The sequence below is a fragment of the Amblyraja radiata genome, chromosome 17, assembly GCF_010909765.2.
Source record: "Amblyraja radiata isolate CabotCenter1 chromosome 17, sAmbRad1.1.pri, whole genome shotgun sequence".
Lineage (NCBI taxonomy): Eukaryota > Metazoa > Chordata > Chondrichthyes > Rajiformes > Rajidae > Amblyraja > Amblyraja radiata.
The window spans coordinates 15,454,594-15,473,899 of NC_045972.1; the positions used below are offsets into that span (position 1 = coordinate 15,454,594).

Sequence of the window (19,306 nt, forward strand, 5' to 3'; positions counted from 1 at the left end):
TGGGGGGCACCATTTCAGGACTTACCTGGACTTTTACCTGTCTACTTATATGGATGCCCGTAGCGGAGGCTGCGGCGACTGCGGAGGGTTGAGGTCCTGACCACGGGGGAAAATGGAGGAGGACTGGACAAGTTTTGTGCCTTCCACCACAGTGATGAATGCTGTGGTGGATGTTTATGTTAAATTCTTATTGTGTTCTTGTGTGTTCTTTTTAATTGTACCACTGCTGGCAAATTAATTTAACTTGCACTTTATGTGCAAGTGACAAATAAAACTGATTGATTGATAACTTCAGTAGAAAGAATGCACAAAATGTATGTGTGAATGGTGTGGTGGCAGAGAGGGGCACCTAGCAGTGCAATCGGTGATTGCAAGATTGTAAGCTATTTTTATCTAATACATACTACTTCGGTATATTCCAATGTACAAATACCAGTAATCTCCTCAGTATTTTGAGACTGTCTGTATAAGGGTCCTGCCCCGAAATGTCACCTATCCTTGTTCTCTAGATATGAGACCTGACCCGCTGAGTTACTCCAGCACATTGTGCTTTTTTTGTAAACCACATCCGCAGTACCTTGTTTCTACGGAAAAATACGATTTATTTTTAAAAGCAAGCAGTTGAAGAATGGTAAAATCCATCAGCACCTCGCAGCTTCAGATCTATATCATTGATCTCAATATAATCATGGTATCCTGCAGCTTACATTTCAAAGAAACTGTTTCCGCCAATTGATTGTTCTGAATCAGCATACCATTAACAATATATTTGGTCGAGTTCATTCCTGAACCATCGAAGAATTCAGGTCCCAGGATTGTGTACTTCAACATCCAATTGAAGTAATTTTGAAGTGCAGTTCTTTGTTGGCCAACAAGGCAAGCCATTTTCACACATCATTTGTACCAAAGATAAGCTTGCGATAAATGATGAATTAAAACTGTTTTGATGCTTGTGATTGGGAAAAAATGTTAATAGAGCTAAACTGCTCCAAAGTTAGTTGTGGGATATTTTAGTTTTTGAAAAGGTGAAGCCTTCTTCAGCAATGCACTGAGTATGAAGAAGGGTCTCAACCCGAAACATCACCCATTCCTTCTCTCCAGAGATGCTGCCTGTCCCGCTGAGTTACTGCAGCTTTTTGTGTCTATCTTCCACTTATTTGGCAACATTGGTTTTGTACTCAAGTCTTAGAACCAGGGTTGAAACCTTGAATATTCAGAGACAGGTTTTCTTCAACAGAGCCACAGCAAATACTGAATATGTTGTGTGCACATTGGAAGATCGCCTCATCATCAATGAGATCACTGCGCCAATGCTCCTGCAAGTCAGATTTTTAAGGAGAAAGTGTGAATTAGCAATTTAAATCTTGTCACGATAAGAATATTCACAAGACAAATATCAGATTATTTTTTTTTATCTATAGATCTATAGATGCTGCCTCACCCACTGAGTTTCTCCAGCATTTTTATCTAACCTATCCAGTCTTTGGAGTGTGGAACGACACTGGAACACCCGGAGAAACCCACACGGCCACAGGGAGCACGTACAAACTGTACAAGCAGCAACCATAGTCAGGAATGAACCCGGGTCTATGTCGCTGTAATGGGCCTGTCCCACTTAGGCAATTTTTTCAGCAGCACCTCTACCTGTGCCGCCTTCTTTGTTGATACGTTTTGATACAATTGCAAATTTTACAATTGAGCAGTCTCACAATTTCTATGGTTCCCCCTTGTCAAGAACTACCCTGTCTCCATTAAATCTGCTATCAGCATTCTCATCAAAACTCATCTTCTAACTCTCTTTCCTTGAAAACTACCACCACATCACCCAACTCCCTTTCCAATTTGTTACACTCAGGTTTGACCCCCATCATTCTGGAACTTATTGTCTCATCATTCCAATCACATGTTTCACCTTTGTCATACAGTCGCTAATTAAACCTTCTGTGATTCTGACACTTTATTCACCTCAGCCTGTCATGTAACCTCTCACACCATTAATAACACAATTCTTCTCCAAACTAACCCCTTCGTGGATCGACACTGGTTTACCTTTATTATTTTTCTGTATTTGTTCACAGCTACAGAACCACTTGGAATGGTTTCTGCTCTGTGCTATTGCCTCCAAGGTTCTCAAGGACCAGATTTGCAGTAGTACCTCACTATATGTCTCCAGATCATTTCAACCATCTCCACATTGTCAGACTGCTTATCTAAAATCCAGAAGTGGATAAGCAAAACATGCTACTTCAGCTAAATAGTTGGGTCTTTGGTCCCTACAACAATCAGTTCCCTTGTCACCAGCGCCGTCGCTAGCAGTGGTCTTAATCTAAATCCACACAATGTGCAACGTTAATGTTTTTTTTCCTCCCCAACCAGAAAAGTAGATCCACATATGCTTGGCATTAATAAGGCCATCTACATCCTCTATAACGTTGTCTAAATCTATCCTCATCCTGGGACATCTACTGCTGGCTCTTCCTCAACTTCACCCATGATATTTCTAGATACAGGAAATCACAGACTTCTGGCCAGCTTCACTTATTCTACTTTTGATTAACCTGGAGTTATCCAAACTCAGGCTCAATCAACTCCTCCATGTGGCTAAAGAGGCCCTCCTACAATCACAAAACAGATTCTGTCCACACGGAGGTCTATAGTGCATAATCTTGACTGCAACAGAACTCCAGGACACACAGGGCATTCAGAAAGTATTCAGACCCAGGGCCGCATTTACCTATAAGCTAGACAAGCTTAAGTTTAGGGCCTCGAGATCTAGGGGGGCCTCGCAGAGCCGGATTTACCACTAGGCTTCATAGGCTGAAGCCTAGGGCCTCGAAATCTAGGCGGCCTCCGGCCAAGGCAGGACACCTACCGTTCAACTCTGGGCGGGCCCCCCTCTATCTCCCCCTGCCATCAGTATCCGGGCCGCCGGGCTCCGCTCGCTCATCCGCCGGCACAGCAGGCCGCCTTGCATATGCGCATTGCTGCGGCCTGCACATCCTCCCCCTGCACATGCGCACAACCACGCCAGCACATCATCGGCCGCCCTGCGCATGCGCACTGCAGCGGCAACTAGTCGGCGCTGGGCACTTTCTCCCTCGCTTTGAATTGTGGGAGATTTGGCCGCCATGGCTGTCCGGTCGTTGCCTCGCCGCTAGCGCTGAAAACCAACGCGGAGGGGGCCTCACAAGTGGAACAGCTTAGGGCCTCTCTTCATCTAAATCAGGCCCTGTTCAGACCCCTTCACTTTTTCCACATTTTGTTACGTTGCAGCCTTATTTTAAAATTGATTAAATTCATTTTTTTAAATCATCAATCTACACACAATACCCCAGAATGAAGAAGCGAAAACAGGTTTAGAAATCTTGACTGCAACAGAACTCCAGGACACACAGGGCATTCAGAAAGTATTCAGACCCAGGGCCGCATTTACCTATAAGCTAGACAAGCTTAAGTTTAGGGCCTCGAGATCTAGGGGGGCCTCGCAGAGCCGGATTTACCACTAGGCTTCATAGGCTGAAGCCTAGGGCCTCGAAATCTAGGCGGCCTCCGGCCAAGGCAGGACACCTACAGTTCAACTCTGGGCGGGCCCCCCTCTATCTCTCTCTCTCTTAAATTCATTTTTTTAAATCATCAATCTACACACAATACCCCAGAATGAAGAAGCGAAAACAGGTTTAGAAATTTTTGCAAAATAATGGGGAAAAAAACTGAAACAAGCACATGTTATCACTTTTTTATTATGGGGTATTGTGTGTAGATTGATGATAAAAAAATAAAATAATTTAATCCATTTTAGAATAAGGGTGTAACGTAGCAAAATGTGGAAAAAGTGAAGGGGTCTGAATACTTACTGAATGCACTGTGTAGGGAGCAGCACCTGCCTCTGCCTAGGTCCCTTTATGACCACATAAAAATAGGGACGGTGGCACAATGGTAGATTTACTGCCTTAAAATGTCAGAGACCCAGGTTCGATCCTGACTATGGGTGCTGTCTGTATGGAATTTGTACGTTCTCCCCGTGACCAGATGGGCTTTCTCTAGATGCTCCAGTTTCCTCCCACACTCCAAAGATGTACAGGTTAATTGGCTTTGTTTAAAAAAAAAATTGTCCCTAGCGTGTATGATAGTACTAGTGTACGGGATGATCGCTTGTCAGCGCGGACGAGGTGGTCCAAAGGGCCAGCTTCTGTGCTGTATCTCTAAACTAAACTAAACCAAAAAAGCTTTCAACATAAGCAACCAAAAAGAAATGTTTAGTTTAGTTTACAGATACAGCACTGAAACAGGCCCTTTCGGCCCACCGGGTCCGCGCCGAACAGCGATCCCCGCACATTAACACTAACCTACACCAACTGGGGACAGTTTTTTTTACATTTACCAAGCCAATGAACCAACATACCTGTACGTCTTTGTAGTGTGGGTGGAAAGTGAAGATCTCGGAGAAAACCACGCAGGTCACCGGGAGAACGTACAAACTCCGTATAGACAGCACCCGTAGTCGGGATCGAACCTGGGTCTCAGGAGCTGCATTTGCTGCGCCGGTAAGAAAAGTTATTGAGATAATGGCCTGTTCCCTGGTATGTTACAATTCTACATCAGATTAGAGACCTACATATCTAATTCAGATCCAAAATGAATGCAATCCAAGATCAAGCAAGGCTGTATCACTGCAGCAATCTTTAGTTACAATCTTCCTCATTCCAACAGTGAAATTCATCAACAAGCTTCCCTCTGCAGTGGAATTATCCTACAGGGTGAATCAGAAAGTATTCACCCTCAGCTGTCTCCATACCAGACTCAAGATCCCATCATTTATCTATAGTATCACTACCCAACAGTGTTTCCTGATAACCAAGATGCACAACTCAACCCTGGTAAATGCAGAGACACCTCTCAGCAAAGGCAAGACATGCAGGATGAAATGTACTCCCAACACTGCTTTTTAGCCACTGTGAAGTTTTTGAAGTCCAAGACATTATTCATGGTTCCAGGCTCAAGTGGTCTGCAAAGGAGTGAGCTTCCAAGATGGCACCCAACCCAGGCGACTATTTGCGTGCTAGCCACAGAAGCAGATCTACAATCACATATTACAATCGCACTCCACTTAAATCTCTCTACACACTGTAAATGGCTCGATTGTAATCATGTATTGACTTTCTGCTGACTGGATAGTACGCAACAAAAGCTTTTCACCTCGGTACACGTGACAATAAACTGAACTGAACTGAACTAAACTGAACTGTAGCAGTCATCCCCACATATGTAATGCTGTGGACATGCACGACACCTCTAGTAACACCTCAAAACACTGACATCACACAATTGCTGTCTTCATAAAATCCTCCAAATCTAGTGACAGGAGAGACAAACTAAATGTCAACAACTTCCTTCATACCAACTTTCCCAACATAGGAGCACTAATCATGGGCAACCAAGTTCGGGTCCCAACATTCACATGCCTGACACCAGATTCCTGAAAACAAAAGCTACGTCAAGCACTGTTATGGTAAGAGATTTTGAAGTGGACACCGTGTTGTATTTGTATACATTTTTTATACGCCTTGAAAAAAACTGTTATATTCTCACTGGCCCATGGGAATCCCTGTGACTACTCAAAATGCAGGAGCACCAAGGAAGATTTAGTCAGACAACATCTGGAGTGGCGTGTACAGTTCTGGTTGTCGCATTACAAGAAGGACGCAGAGGCTTAGGTGTAGGAGCAGAAGTGGTTCACTAAGATGTAGTGTGGATTATGGAATATCGGTTACAAGGAGAGGTTGGACAAACTTGAATTGTTTTCTCTGGAGTGTCAGAAGCTTAGACCTGTAAGAAATGTTTAATATTATGAGAGACATTGATAGGATAAATAGTCAGATTCTTCATCCCCAAATAGTAATGTTAAATAACAAAGGGCATTGCTTTAAGGTGAGAGAGGGGGAAGTTTAATTGAGTTTAGTTTAAAGATACAGCGCGAAAAAAGGCCCTTCGGCCCACCGAGTCTGCACCGGCCAGCAATTCCCGCATACTTACACTACCCTATATACTGACCGAATTTTATATAATTTCAAGGTTTCCTCCTTTAGTCACTATGATTAAAGACAGGGATTCAGGAGACTACTTGAAACGCATTCACGAGCTCTCCATGAGACATTCAATGCCGTCCAAAGATAAATCTTCTAAACACAGTCTCTTAATTAATAGTGACTAAAGGAGGAATCCTTGAAACAATATAAAAACCTAAATGGCTACTACACCCTACACACTAGGGACAATTTACAATTTTACCAAGCCAATTACCCTACAAACCTGTACGCCTTTGGAGTGTGAGAGGAAACCTAAGATCTTGAAAAAAACCTAAGCAGGTCACGGGGAGAATGTACAAACTCCGTACAGACAGCATCCGTAGTTGGGATCAAACCCGGGTCTCTGGCGCTGTATGCGATGTAAGGCAGCAACTACTGCTGCGCCACCGTGAGATGTACAAGTCAGTTGTTTTTCTTTTAGACTGAGAGTGATAGGTGCCTGGAACACATTTTCATGGATGGTGGTGGAAGCAGATATGATAATGGTGTTTGAAAAGCCTTTAGACAGGCACATGAGCATGCAGAGAATGGAGGGATATTGATCATGTGCAGGAAGATGAGGTTAGTTTATTTTGGCATCATGGTCAGTACAGGCATAATGGGTCAAAGGGTTTGTACCTGTGCTGTGCCCTTCTATATTCTATGTTTGAAGACAATTAGTCTCTACAATTCAAAAAGCATGTGGAAGGAGGACATACCATGCTAAACAACCTACCCACCTACTTGGTCAAGCTTCACCTGCTCCATCTGTGCACAAATATGCACATTTCACACAGGAGATTAGCTATCTCAGAGCTGGAGTGAAAGCAAACCATCCTCAATCCTGAGCGACTGCGTAATTGAAGAGTCTCCAAAAGCAAGTGGTAGAGATGCCAGCAGAAGGACAACTCCGGTAAAGATTTTTAAAATATTGTCAACCCCTTGGGAATTCAAAATTTCATTTGGAGCCCTTTTAAATGTTAGGACAAAACTGCTTTGCTCATAACATGAGTATGCTCCTGTAAAATACATTTCTTCATTTCAAGCTCATGCATATGGTCTTCCTGTGGTTCACGAAGTATGAATTATTTAGGATCACAGTTAAGAGCACTACGATGATTCACACTGTTAATACTATATCTCAGTGCCTGAGAGATTGGACCCAATCTGCAGAAAAACAAGCTTCTGTTAAGTGCTCATCCCAGCTGGCAAAAATATTTCAGATTGTAACTTCTGCATAACTGCAGTCAGAGAAAGAGTATGCCTCAAAGGAATTGCTAACATTCTGTATCATCAAGAGCATTTTTTTTTCTTTGATACTTCGAACACAAACTAATGGAATAATAAATCAGTTTGGGGGAAAACAAAATACACACAAATGACCGTTAAAATAGATTAGCCAATTTCATTTAAATGTAGCTAATAACATTTTAACAATTTATGGTTTCAACAGCTGTTGGACATAAAGGTTTAAAATAAATCAAAATTAAAATTCACCAACTTTTGTTTAGCAACTGGAACCATTTAAATGTGTGCTATGCATACAGCATCTGATGTCTGACTGCACTAGAGGTGGGAACTATATGAGAGAAATGCTGGCACATCTATATTTCTAAATCTTTCTTAGCCTCATCAAAATGACAAATCAAAACAATATTCTTGAAAGCCCTGATAGTTCTGTAATGTTTTCATAACATACTTCACTGAATCCATACATCCATCATTTCACTTTGAAGGGACAACAAAAATAAAGACCATTTCTTCCAACATTTTGAACTAATATTCCTTCCAAATTTTCTAGTGGCTACATTGGGAGAGTCATCATTGCATGACTGCTGACCAAATTGAATTTCTGTCATTTGTCAGGGATATACCCAAGAGGCTCAACATTGTAAATTCATACAATATCTAAAAAAAATTTCCACTGATAAAATGTGTAGGAAGAAACTGCAGATGCTGGTTTAAATCGAAGACAGACACAAAATGCTGAAGTAACTCAGCGGGATAGGCAGCATCTCTGGAGAAAAAGCATGGGTGACGTTTTGGGTCGAGTCCCTTCTTCAGACTGAAGCATTTTGTGTCTATCTAAAGAAATACCATCATGGGATTCACTGCAAAGCTCATTCATCATCGTTGAAAATATTAGCGACGCAGTGGTGCTGGTTTCCGACGGGAACGATAATAATAATAATAATAAATTTTATTTATGGGCGCCTTTCAAGAGTCTCAAGGACACCTTACAAAAATTGAGCATGTAGAGGAAAAACATGTAAGGGGAATGAAATAAATAGTAGAGACATGAAAACGATGATGGATGCACCACACATCCCTGTCCTCCTGTTCCTGCGGACATCCGCCACTGGAAGTATAGGATTTTGGTGTCCTTACAATGCTATGTACGACATGATCTCAACTTCTACTGAAGTGTGGATGGCCATTGACTCGCTAGAAGCTCATCCACCCTTTGACAGGTCTTGTTTTTGGTCCTGCTGGGGGTCCACAGCCCCCTCCTCACCTGGCAAACCAGGTGGGGAAGATGGTTTAGTCGCCGACTATCTGACGATAGAGCAGGTAGCACGGGATTACATGGTACCCATGGCGGGGGAGGATCTCCCACCAGACCTGACCACTTGCAAAGCTCAAGTTTAAAAAAATTGTGAAAATCCTTAGCTGATTATGGCAAAAGTCTCTCACATCATTTCATTCGTGAACAAAGTGTAGCCTATGTAGAGTCATAGAGTCACAGAGTGTACATTGTGGAAACAGGCCCTTCGGCCCAACTTGCTGACACCGACCAACATGTTCCAGCTCCACTAGTCCCACCTGCCCGTGTTTGGTCCATATCCCTCCAAACCTGTTCTGTTCATGTACAAGTCTAACTGTTTCTTAAATATTGGGATAGTCCCTGCCTCAATTACCTCCTCTGACAGCTTGTTCCACACACCCACCACTCTTTGTGTGAAAATGTTACCCCTCAGTTTCCCCTTTCCCTTCACCTTAAACCTATGTCTTCCGGTGCTCGATTCACCTACTCTGTCATATTTGTCATATTGTCAGATGTCACATGTCATATTTTAGTATTGTTCTATCCTCAAGAAGATTCTGCAGCAAACAAGCATCACAGTGCTAAATTGTGGTTTTCTTTCTTTCTTCGAGTCAGAATTAAAGACTTACTGAGAGAGGAATCAATTGAAGACTCAGCAAATCACTAACAGTGCTAACCTACCGACCTGGGTACACATGGAAAAGGCGAGTTCACATCTCCCGTTGCGGTCTGTCCTATGCTCTCAACTCCCCCTTTCTATAACATCTGCGGGTGCAGGCCCAATTGCGTCCCTCTCGCTCAAGATATGGAGTCAACTTATGAAAAACTTTGGTTTACAAGGCCCTTCCATCTTGACCCCACTGCTTAAAAATCACATCTTTAAACCTTCAAGTACAGACTCCGCATTCAAAACCTGGCATAGTAATGGCATCAGTAGTATCAAAAATCTATACAAGGATGGCATTTTTTCGTCTTTTGCGGAGCTTTCGTCCAACTATAGCCTCCCAAACTCCCACCTTTTTCGTTTTTTCCAGATTAGGAATTTTGTGAAGAAGATATTCCCCCATTTCCCAAATCGTCCCCCTGAAACCCTGACCGATTCCATCCTAGCTCTAGATCCCAACCGGAAGAAATGCATCTCTTTTTTGTACAACTTGTTAGGGTCGGTTATATTGAAACCTCATACCTCATTAAAAGCTGTATGGGAGGGCGAGCTGAATACGAAACTAACTGACCAGCAATGGGACTCGGCCTTGGATTTGATCCATTCTTCCTCCATATGTGCCCGTCATGGCCTAATCCAATGCAAAGTCCTTCACAAAGTCCACTACACAAACGCAAGATTATCTAGAATATACCCCGCTGTTAAAGACACCTGCAACAGATGCAATCAATCCCCTGCCAACCATAGTCATATGTTTTGGTCTTGCCCTAAGCTAGCAACCTTTTGGAGGAGTGCTTTCGACGTGCTAAGCAGAGCCTGTGGCCAGACTATTCCTCCAAACCCACTGTCAGCTATTTTTGGTATTCCCCCCAACACCAACCTCTCTGCTGCGTTGAAGCGGGTCCTGGCTTTTACAACCCTGTTAGCCCGGAGACTGATTTTGCTTAACTGGAGACTTACCTGTCCCCCGACACACGCCCGCTGGATCGAGGAGGTGCTCTCCAACTTAAAGCTTGAAAAACTTAGGTTCTCTCTCAAAGGCTCTACCAAGACATTCCTAGATACATGGAACCCTTTCCTGGAACTTGTTAACTCTCTTAACTTGTTTCCGGACTCGGAAGAGGACTGAGTGCCCTCTATCACAACTCTGTCTTATTGCAGCTGCTATCCCCTCAACCCCCCCCCCCCCCCCCCCCCCTCCCTCCCCACAATTAATTTTTTTTTTTTTTTAATTTTTTTAAATTATTATTATTTTTTAAATTGTATTTGTGTGGATGTGTACGTATGTGAGTGTTGTTTGTCCCCGGGTGGCGAGGGTGGGTAAGGGTAAGGGTTTTGAGGGTCATTTACATACTGTTGTACAATTATGTCCTGATTATGTCTGTTATCATTGTATGTATGCAAATTGCTGTTAAATTCAAAATTCAAATAAAAAGATTTAAACTAACAGTGCTAAACAATCAGCAATGTAGATCTGTAGAACAAGACTGCATCTGCAGTTTTTTTGTTTTGATTTTCAAATCGATCCTTTTGCCCACAAAGTATCCACTCAAAACCTAAATATTGAGTTCTATAAGTTCCTGTTAGAAATGCTAACAATTGATAGGAGTAAGAGATTCCTCATTTCTATTAATTAATTAACCTTTGGAACTTGCCAAAATAAAAATCAGTAGATACCATGACCTGTCCATCAGAATAGTGCATGTCAAAGGCAAATTTTAAACCTACACAACAATCTTTTCAACAAATTTTTGTTTAGTTTAGTTTAGAGATGCAGCGCGGAAACAGGCTCCTCGGCTCACCGAGTCCGCACCGACCAGCGATCCCCGCACACACTATTCTACACACACTAGGGACAATTTACAATTATACCAAGCCAATTAACATACAAACTTGTACGTCCTTGGAGTGTGGGAGGAACCCGAAAATGTCAGGGAAAACCCACGCAAGTCACATGGGAAACATGCAAATTCTGTAGACAGCAGCCGTAGTCAGGATCAAATCCAGGTCTCTGGCACTGTAAGGCAGTATCTCTACCGCTACGCCTCCGTGCTGCCCAAGAACAGCTAAAAGATTGCTAAAAGATCTTTAGAAATGTACAGTGGCTTGCAAAAGTATTCATACCCCTTGAATTTTTCCACATTTTGTCACGTTACAAGCACAAACGTAAATGTATTTTATTGGGATTTTATGTGATAGACCAACACAAAGTGGCGCATAATTGTGAAGTGGAAGGAAAATGATACATGGTTTTCAAATTTTTTTACAAATTAAAAACTGAAAAGTGTGGCGTGCAAAAGTATTCAGCCCCCTTTACTCTGATACCCCTAAATAAAATCCAGTGCAACCAATTGCCTTCAGAAGTCACCTAATTAGTAAATAGAGTCCACTGTGTGTAATTTAATCTCAGTATAAATACAGCTGTTCTGTGAAGGCCTCAGAGGTTTGTTAGAGAACATTAGTGAACAAACAGCATCATGAAGCCCAAGGAACACACCAGACAGGTCAGGGATAAAGCTGTGGAGAAGTTTAAAGCAGGGTTAGGTTATAAAAAAATATCCCAAGCTTTGAACATCTCACGGAGCACTGTTCAATCCATCATCCGAAAATGGAAAGAGTATGGCACAACTGCAAACCTACCAAGACATTGCCGTCCACCTAAACTGACAGGCCGGGCAAGGAGAGCATTGATCTGAGAAGCAGCCAAGAGGCCCATGGTAACTCTGGAGGAGCTGCAGAGATCCACAGCTCAGGTGGGAGAATCTGTCCACAGGACAACTATTAGTCGTGCACTCCACAAATCAGGCCTTTATGGAAGAGTGGCAAGAAGAAAGCCATTGTTGAAAAAAAGCCATAAGTCCCGTTTGCAGTTTGCCACAAGCCATGTGGGGGACACAGCAAACATGTGGAGGAAGGTGCTCTTGTCAGATGAGACCAAAATTGAAGTTTTTGGCCTAAATGCAAAACACTATGTGTGGTGGAAAACTAACACTGCACATCACCCTGAACACACCATCCCCACTGTGAAACATGGTGGTGGCAGCATCATGCTCTGGGGATGCTTTTCTTCAGCAGGGACAGGGAAGCTGGTCAGAGTTGATGGGAAGATGGATGGAGCCAAATACAGGGCAATCTTGGAAGAAAACCTGTTAGAGTCTGCAAAAGACTTGAGACTGGGGCGGAGGTTCACCTTCCAGCAGGACAACTACCCTAAACATACAGCCAGAGCTACAATGGAATGGTTTAGATCAAAGCATATTCATGTGTTAGAATGGCCCAGTCAAAGTCCAGACCTAAATCCAATTGAGAATCTCTGGCAAGACTTGAAAATTGCTGTTCACAGACGCTCTCCATCCAATCTGACTGAACTTGAGCTATTTTGCAAAGAAGAATGGGCAAAAATATCAGTCTCTAGATGTGCAAAGCTGGTAGAGACATACCCCAAAAGATTTGCAGCTGTAATTGCAGCGAAAGGTGGTGCTACAAAGTATTGACTCAGGGGGGCTGAATACTTTTGCACGCCACACTTTTCAGTTTTTTATTTGTAATAAAATTTGAAAACCATGTATTATTTTCCTTCCACTTCACAATTATGCACCACTTTGCGTTGGTCTATCACATAAAATCCCAATAAAATACATTTACGTTTGTGGTTGTAACGTGACAAAATGTGGAAAAGTTCAAGAGGTATGAAAACTTTTGCGAGCCACTTTATGCCTAAACATCATTCCTGTTAGCACATAGATGCGTTATATTCTCAGAATTAGGATTGCAGACAATAAACAAAATGTATACAATTAATTAAGACCAATTATATTGAGAGTCTTGAGAATCTGAGATTGGTCAAGAGGAGCTTTAGATAGAGAAAATAAGGTGTAACTATTCCCTCTGCTGGGTGTTTCAATAACGAGAAGATATAAAACAACCGGAAGAGAAGTAAGGGATTTTTTCAGAGACCTGGTGTTGTTCACTGGAATGTATTATTCGAGGGGGAAGAAGCCAATTCAAAAGTAACTATCAGGGGACTGCATTAATCCCTGCAAAGGAAAGAGCAGTTCTTTGAAGGAGCTGGAATACACAAGATGGAGTGCTAAACTAATAAATTACAACTTGAAATTCAACAAACAAGCCTGATCTGAAAAAGATAAATCAGCAATCTGCTCCATACATTCACAGTAACGTCTTGGCCAGCTAACCAATATTAATCGGTCTAAATCTAATCCGTTTTAGTGATTTGGATATTTTGTGTTTTTAGCACACCTGCTCTAACTTAAATGGTGGATGTGCAGGTGTGGGGCGCCACTGTGTATGGCTGCTCTGCCTGCAGTCCGTCTTTTCACCCTTTTTAGTGTCTAAAAACTTTTTATTTTGGAGAACTAATCTTTTTATGTGAGGGTTGGGGGGGAGGGAAGGGGGAAACTGTATTTTCTCAGTCCTGCCTGGTCGGAGATGTGGTTTTCCTCCGGATTGCATTTCGCCCTCTCCGTGCGGCCTACCTTTGGGACTGGAGCAGCATTTTCCTGCCGGGAATGGCCAGGACTACAGCTTTGGCGGTGGCACAGCGCTGGGACACCATCATGGAGTGGGCGATGCCCTACCCGGGTCGCCGTGCGGTAGGCTCCCGAGTGCTGTGACTGCCGACTCCAACATCCAAGGAGCTGTGGCTGCGGATGTCCAGCCGTGCGCGGCGCTGGATTTAACACACCGCGGAGCCTGGGATCCGAGATCGCCAGAGTCGGAGCTCCAACCAGTGCGGCCTGAGGATTTCGGGAGCCGCGGTCTCCGAGGAGGAGCGGCCACTCCAGACATTCCAGACCGCTGAGGAGTGTTCACCCAACGCCGGAGTTCCATCTTCCCGGCAAGAAAGCCTATAACATCTGGCCGCCGTTGTTGCGACTGACTGCAGAGGCTTCAAATAGGCCCCGAACTCGGGTGGACTAGGAGGAGGAGGAGGAGGACTGGACTTTGGTGTCTTCCCTCACAGTGGAAAGTGTTGATTCTGTTGTGGGGGGACGTTCATGTTGAATCCTTTAGTGTATTGTGTCTTTTTTATTTTATATGGATGTATGGTAATCTAATTTCTTCTCTATAAAGCACTTTGGCTTCCACATGATTTGATTTAAAAGTGCTCTATAAATAAAAATTACTTACTTACCCATCTACAATACTTACTCTCTCTCTCTCTCTCTCTTCCCCCGCCGCGCCCCCCCCCCCCCCCCCCCCCCCCCCCCCCCATGAACTCATTTATTCTGGGGTGGCATGGTGGCGCAACAGTAGAACTGCTGCCTTACAGCGCCAGAGACCTGGGTTGCATCCTGGCAGCAGGTGCTGTCCGTAGGGAGTTTGTATGTTCTCCCTGTGACCACGTGGGTTTTCTTCGGGTACTCTGGTTTCCTCCCACGCTCCAAAGATGTGCAGGGTTGTCCCTAGTGTAGGATAGTGTTAGTGTGCGGGGATCGCTGGTCAGCGTGGACTTGGTGAGCCAAAGTGCCTTTCCGCGCTGCAACGTTGGGTCCCTGTTGTAACGCCAGAGATCCCCGTTGTAACGCCTGTCAAAATGGCGATCTGAAGATGGTGGCGGGCCCGTCAAACCTCCCCCAACTGTGCAGGCGCGGTCCCCGTTATGACACCAGAGATCTCCGTTGTGACGCCAGTCAAAATGGCGATCTGAAAATGGCGGCAGGTCCGGCAAGTGGGAGCGCAGTGCCGTTCGCGGGAGAAAATTAATTTATGTTTATAAAGGGAATTACTTTGTCAAATTGAATGAAACTTGCTACTGCACACCCCAGGCGAATGATGAGTAAAGCGCCCCTAAAATTGTTGCGCTATCGTGTACCGTTTTGGCTGTATTTCGGGGACATGCATACATAGATAGATACATACATGCATACATAGATAGATACATACATATATACATACAAACAAACAAAATTTTCATCCAAGATGAGAGTTTTAGCTATATATATGTATGTATTATTGATAGATATAAAAATCATTTCACACTCTTACAGAGCGCTGACCATCCTTGCACAATAGTAACACAAATGTAAATAACCCAAAAGCTTTAAAAGTATACCAGGCTATACAAAAACAAAATTGCAAAATTACTTTGTATTCACAATGCTGCCAAATAAAAGTTACATTTTGTACAGCAACGACTTGCAGTGCATTTCAGAAAGCTGAATAAAGAGCTATTAAAACAATATTGCAAATTGGATGACATGTTGATTGAGGACGTAGATTATTTAGGCAATGTAGCATTGAACACCTCAACATCTGCTGCAACAGCAGTGTTTGAAGAAATGTATCAAAATGCCAAGAAAATTTGAATTCTTCAACACAAAAAAACCATGACATTAAAAATACACTAAGGTTTATGATGTAAAATTAGCTGAAGATAAATTACAACTGTAGTACAAGTCATCTATCTTAGTAGGGTAAACTGCATCAATGCAAAACTACTTGTAATGCAATGAAACTGCTGAGAAAAACGACCACCAAGCTTTCCGGCTCTGTAAAGTCTAGAACAACAGAAGCATTTCCATTCCAGTTTGGATATTCCCGTTATGAAGCAGTTATCATTCTTATCTTTCCTTATTGACTAGATGCATCAATGATCAAACAGGATGAATTATTTTCAGATGCATTCTGGATCAATTTATGCTTTAAACTTTAGAGATCCAGCGCAGAAACAGGCCCTTTGGCCCACCAAGTCTGTGCCGACCAGTGATCACCCCATACACTAGCACTATTCTAAACACTTGGGACAATTTTTACTGAAGCCATTTAACCTACAAATAAATTCTGGTATTGTCAGCCATATCCACACCCCTTGAACAAATAGACAGAAACTTTAATATTTTAAATAGTGACAAACAGAGTTTTAATCTATCTAACTTGCATTCCTAGATTAGTTTCTGGAAACAAAATGCTAGTCAATTTGTTACAAAAATACCACTAAGATCAGTTATCTATTTTGGCATTGTGTGTTGAGATGCACATTTGCCAAAACACCAGCAAACCTAACACTTTGCTCTTCTTCAATTATACTGATTTATGGTAATGCACCCCACAGCCATTATAGACCATTGGCACATCACTCAGAGAACCTTTGAAAGAAAGTTGTGGATGTAGCCCAGACCATCGTGCAAACCAACATCCCTTCCATTGACTCTATCTACACTTCACGATGCATTCACTCCTTACACACTTGTGGTATTTACAGACGCTTATTAACCTACAAACCCACATGTCTTTAGGAAACCCACGTGACCAGAGGGAGAATGTGTAAACACCACAGACAGCATCCAAAGTCAGCATTGAACCCGGGTCTCCGGCGCTGCAAGGCAACAGCTCTACCAGCTGTGCCACTGTGCTGCAGGGTGTAGTAGGAGAAGATTGACATAAAATGCTGCAGTAACTCAGCAGGTCAAGCAGCATCTCTGGATAGAAGAAATGGGTGACGTTTCGGGTTAAGACCCTTCTTCAGACTGATGATTGATGTTATGGGGTGCAGTTGATAGGGAAGACGGTTGTGTTGGGGAGTGGTGAGTCGGTATCTGTGATAAGCCTGTAGAGAAGGGGTGCAATGACCTTCAAGGAAGACTGTCATGTCGGGGTACAGTATCTTGTAAGGAGGTGTAGTGGGTGTGGGAGGGCTCTTGGAACTGGATAGTGGGAGAAAAATCGGATAGTGGGAGAAGAATGTTGTGTTGGGGTATAGTGGTCATTGGGGAGTACATTGCTGTGTTGGGGAAGGTGTTTAATGGGTGCCTGGGGGAAACCTGGCCTGTCAGGGAGTAGTGGACATGTGGATGTTCCTGTGTTAGGGTGTACTGAGTGACTGTGAGATTTTGTGTCAGGCTACAGAGGGTCTGGGGGACATGTGTCAGGCAGTAGTGGGTGTTTGGGGATTCTTGTATTGTGGAATAGGGAGAGATAGTCTCTTGTGTTAAGGTGTAGTGAGTGTGTAGTCTCTGGTATTAGGGTGTAGTGGATATGTGCAGTCTTTTGTTCCAGGCGCAATCACTGGTGTGAGGTGCAATCCCTTGCATCACAGTGAGTGAGTGAGTGGAGGTTCTTGTATCAGGATGAAGTGAGTGTGTGTTGTCTCTGATGTCAAGATGTAGTTGGGAGCTGCAGTGTCAGGTGTAGCGAGGAATGCAGTCTCTTGTGTCAGGTGTGGTCATGTGTCAGGTGTAGTGAGGGCTGCAGTATTTGGTTGCAGGTGTAGTGTCAGTTGCAGTATCTGGTGTGGTGGGGGAACATGGACTCATGTGTCAGGTGTGGTCGGGTCGGTAGTCTCGTGTCAGGTGCAGTGGGGCTGCAGTTTCTTGTGTCAGGTGTAATGAGACTAGTCTCCTGTGTCAGGTACAGTGGGGACTGTAGTCTCTTGTGTCAGATGTAGTGGGGCTGCAATTTGTTGTCAGGTCTAACGGAGCTCTAGTTTCTTGTGCCAGACTTAATGGGACTCTAGTCTCTTTTGTCAGGTGCAGTGGGGCTGCAGTTTCTTGTGTCATAGAAACATAGAAAATAGGTGCAGGAGGAGGCCATTCGGCCCTTCGAGCCAGCACCACCATTCATTGTGATCATGGCTGATGCAGTGGGCTGTATCTTGTGTCGGGTGTAATGGGACTAGTCTCCACTTACAGGTGCAGTGGGGACTGTTCTCGAGTATCAGGTGCAGTGGGGCTACAGTTTCTTGTGTCAGGTGCAGTGGGGCTGTAGTCTCTTGTGTCAGGATTAATGGGACTAGTCTCCACTGACAGGTGCAGTGGGGACTGTTCTCGAGTATCAGGTGCAGTGGGGACTGTTCTCGAGTATCAGGTGCAGTGGGGCTGCAGTCAACCTCCTTGTACATCCCCGGAGATGCCCCACTCTTACCCTGATGTGCGGACAGTCCGCCGCCTTGGTTTCCAGGCACCACAACACGTCGGCCCGCAGGTCGACGATGAACTTGACGCCGTCCTCCAGACCGCAGATGCGGCCGATGAGGACGTTGTAGCGGGGGGTGAGGGAGCTCCGCAGCCGCTGCTCGGCCTGCATCAGCGGGCCCATGCCCCGGGCCTCGGCCACCCGGCCGCACAGCTCGCCCACCCGGCCGTGCTCCACGCCGCACTCGGCCGTCAGCCGGGCCAGGAAGCCCGGCCTCTGCTCGGCGCTCAGGCCGCGGTAAAAGCGCACGAACTCCCGCGTCTGCTCCTCGTACAGGGCGGCCAGCGCCGGCTTGTCGCGGGGCTCGCAGGCCTCCACCGTCCGCCGGAGGATCTCGTCCATGTCCGGGCCTCGGGTGGCGCTGCTGAAGCGGGCCCGGTCCCGGTAACCGCGCACGGCGGCGGCAGCCTGTCTCCGGCCGGCCCGTAGCAGCAGCAGCGGCAGCAGCAGGCGGTTCATGGCTGCCGGGGAAGGAGGCGCCGCCCTGCACTGCGCCGGGCCGGGCCGGCCGTTACCCTGGCAACTGCGCCACCTCTTCCCCTCACGCCCCTCCTCAATCCCTCAGCCTTCTCCTCAACCTCCATTCGCTCACCATCTGCCCCTCATCCCTCTCCCCTCCATCCCTCATCCCTCTCCCCTCGTTCCCCTCATCCTCCTCACCCCTCCCCTCATCCCTCTCCCCTCCATCCCTCATCCCTCTCCCCCTCATCCCTCTCCCCTCATCCCTCTCTCCCCTCCTAATCCCTCTCCCCCTCATCCCTCTCCCCTCATCCCTCTCCCCCCCCTCATTCCTCTCCCTCCCCTCATCCCTCTCTCCCTCTCCCCTCATCCCTCTCTCCCTCATCCCTCCAACCCTCCCCTCATCCCTCTCCCCTCATCCTACTCCCCCCCCCCTCATCCCTCTCCCCCTCCCCTCATCCCTCTCCCCCTCCCCTCATTCCTCTCACCATCCCTCATCCCTCTCCCCCTCCCCTCATCCCTCACCCCCTCCCTCATACCCTCTCCTCCCCCTCCCTCTCCTCTCCACTCAAACCCCTCCCAGCACGTCACCCCCCTTTTTCAAACCCCCAAAACTCACCCCCTCCCCTCCATCCCCCT

General features: G+C 45.1%; 1 protein-coding gene across 1 annotated transcript in view; it reads right to left on the reverse strand.

Moving 5' to 3' along the window:
* Positions 1-18,739, reverse strand: part of mlycd (malonyl-CoA decarboxylase) — a 35,370-nt gene extending 16,631 nt beyond the window's left edge. Inside the window, exon 1 of the mRNA XM_033035776.1 lies at positions 18,158-18,739. Within this exon, the coding sequence (XP_032891667.1) occupies positions 18,158-18,667 (510 nt within the window). The 5' untranslated portion in view covers positions 18,668-18,739. The remainder of the gene's footprint in view (positions 1-18,157) is intronic.
* Positions 18,740-19,306: the final 567 nt, after the last annotated feature.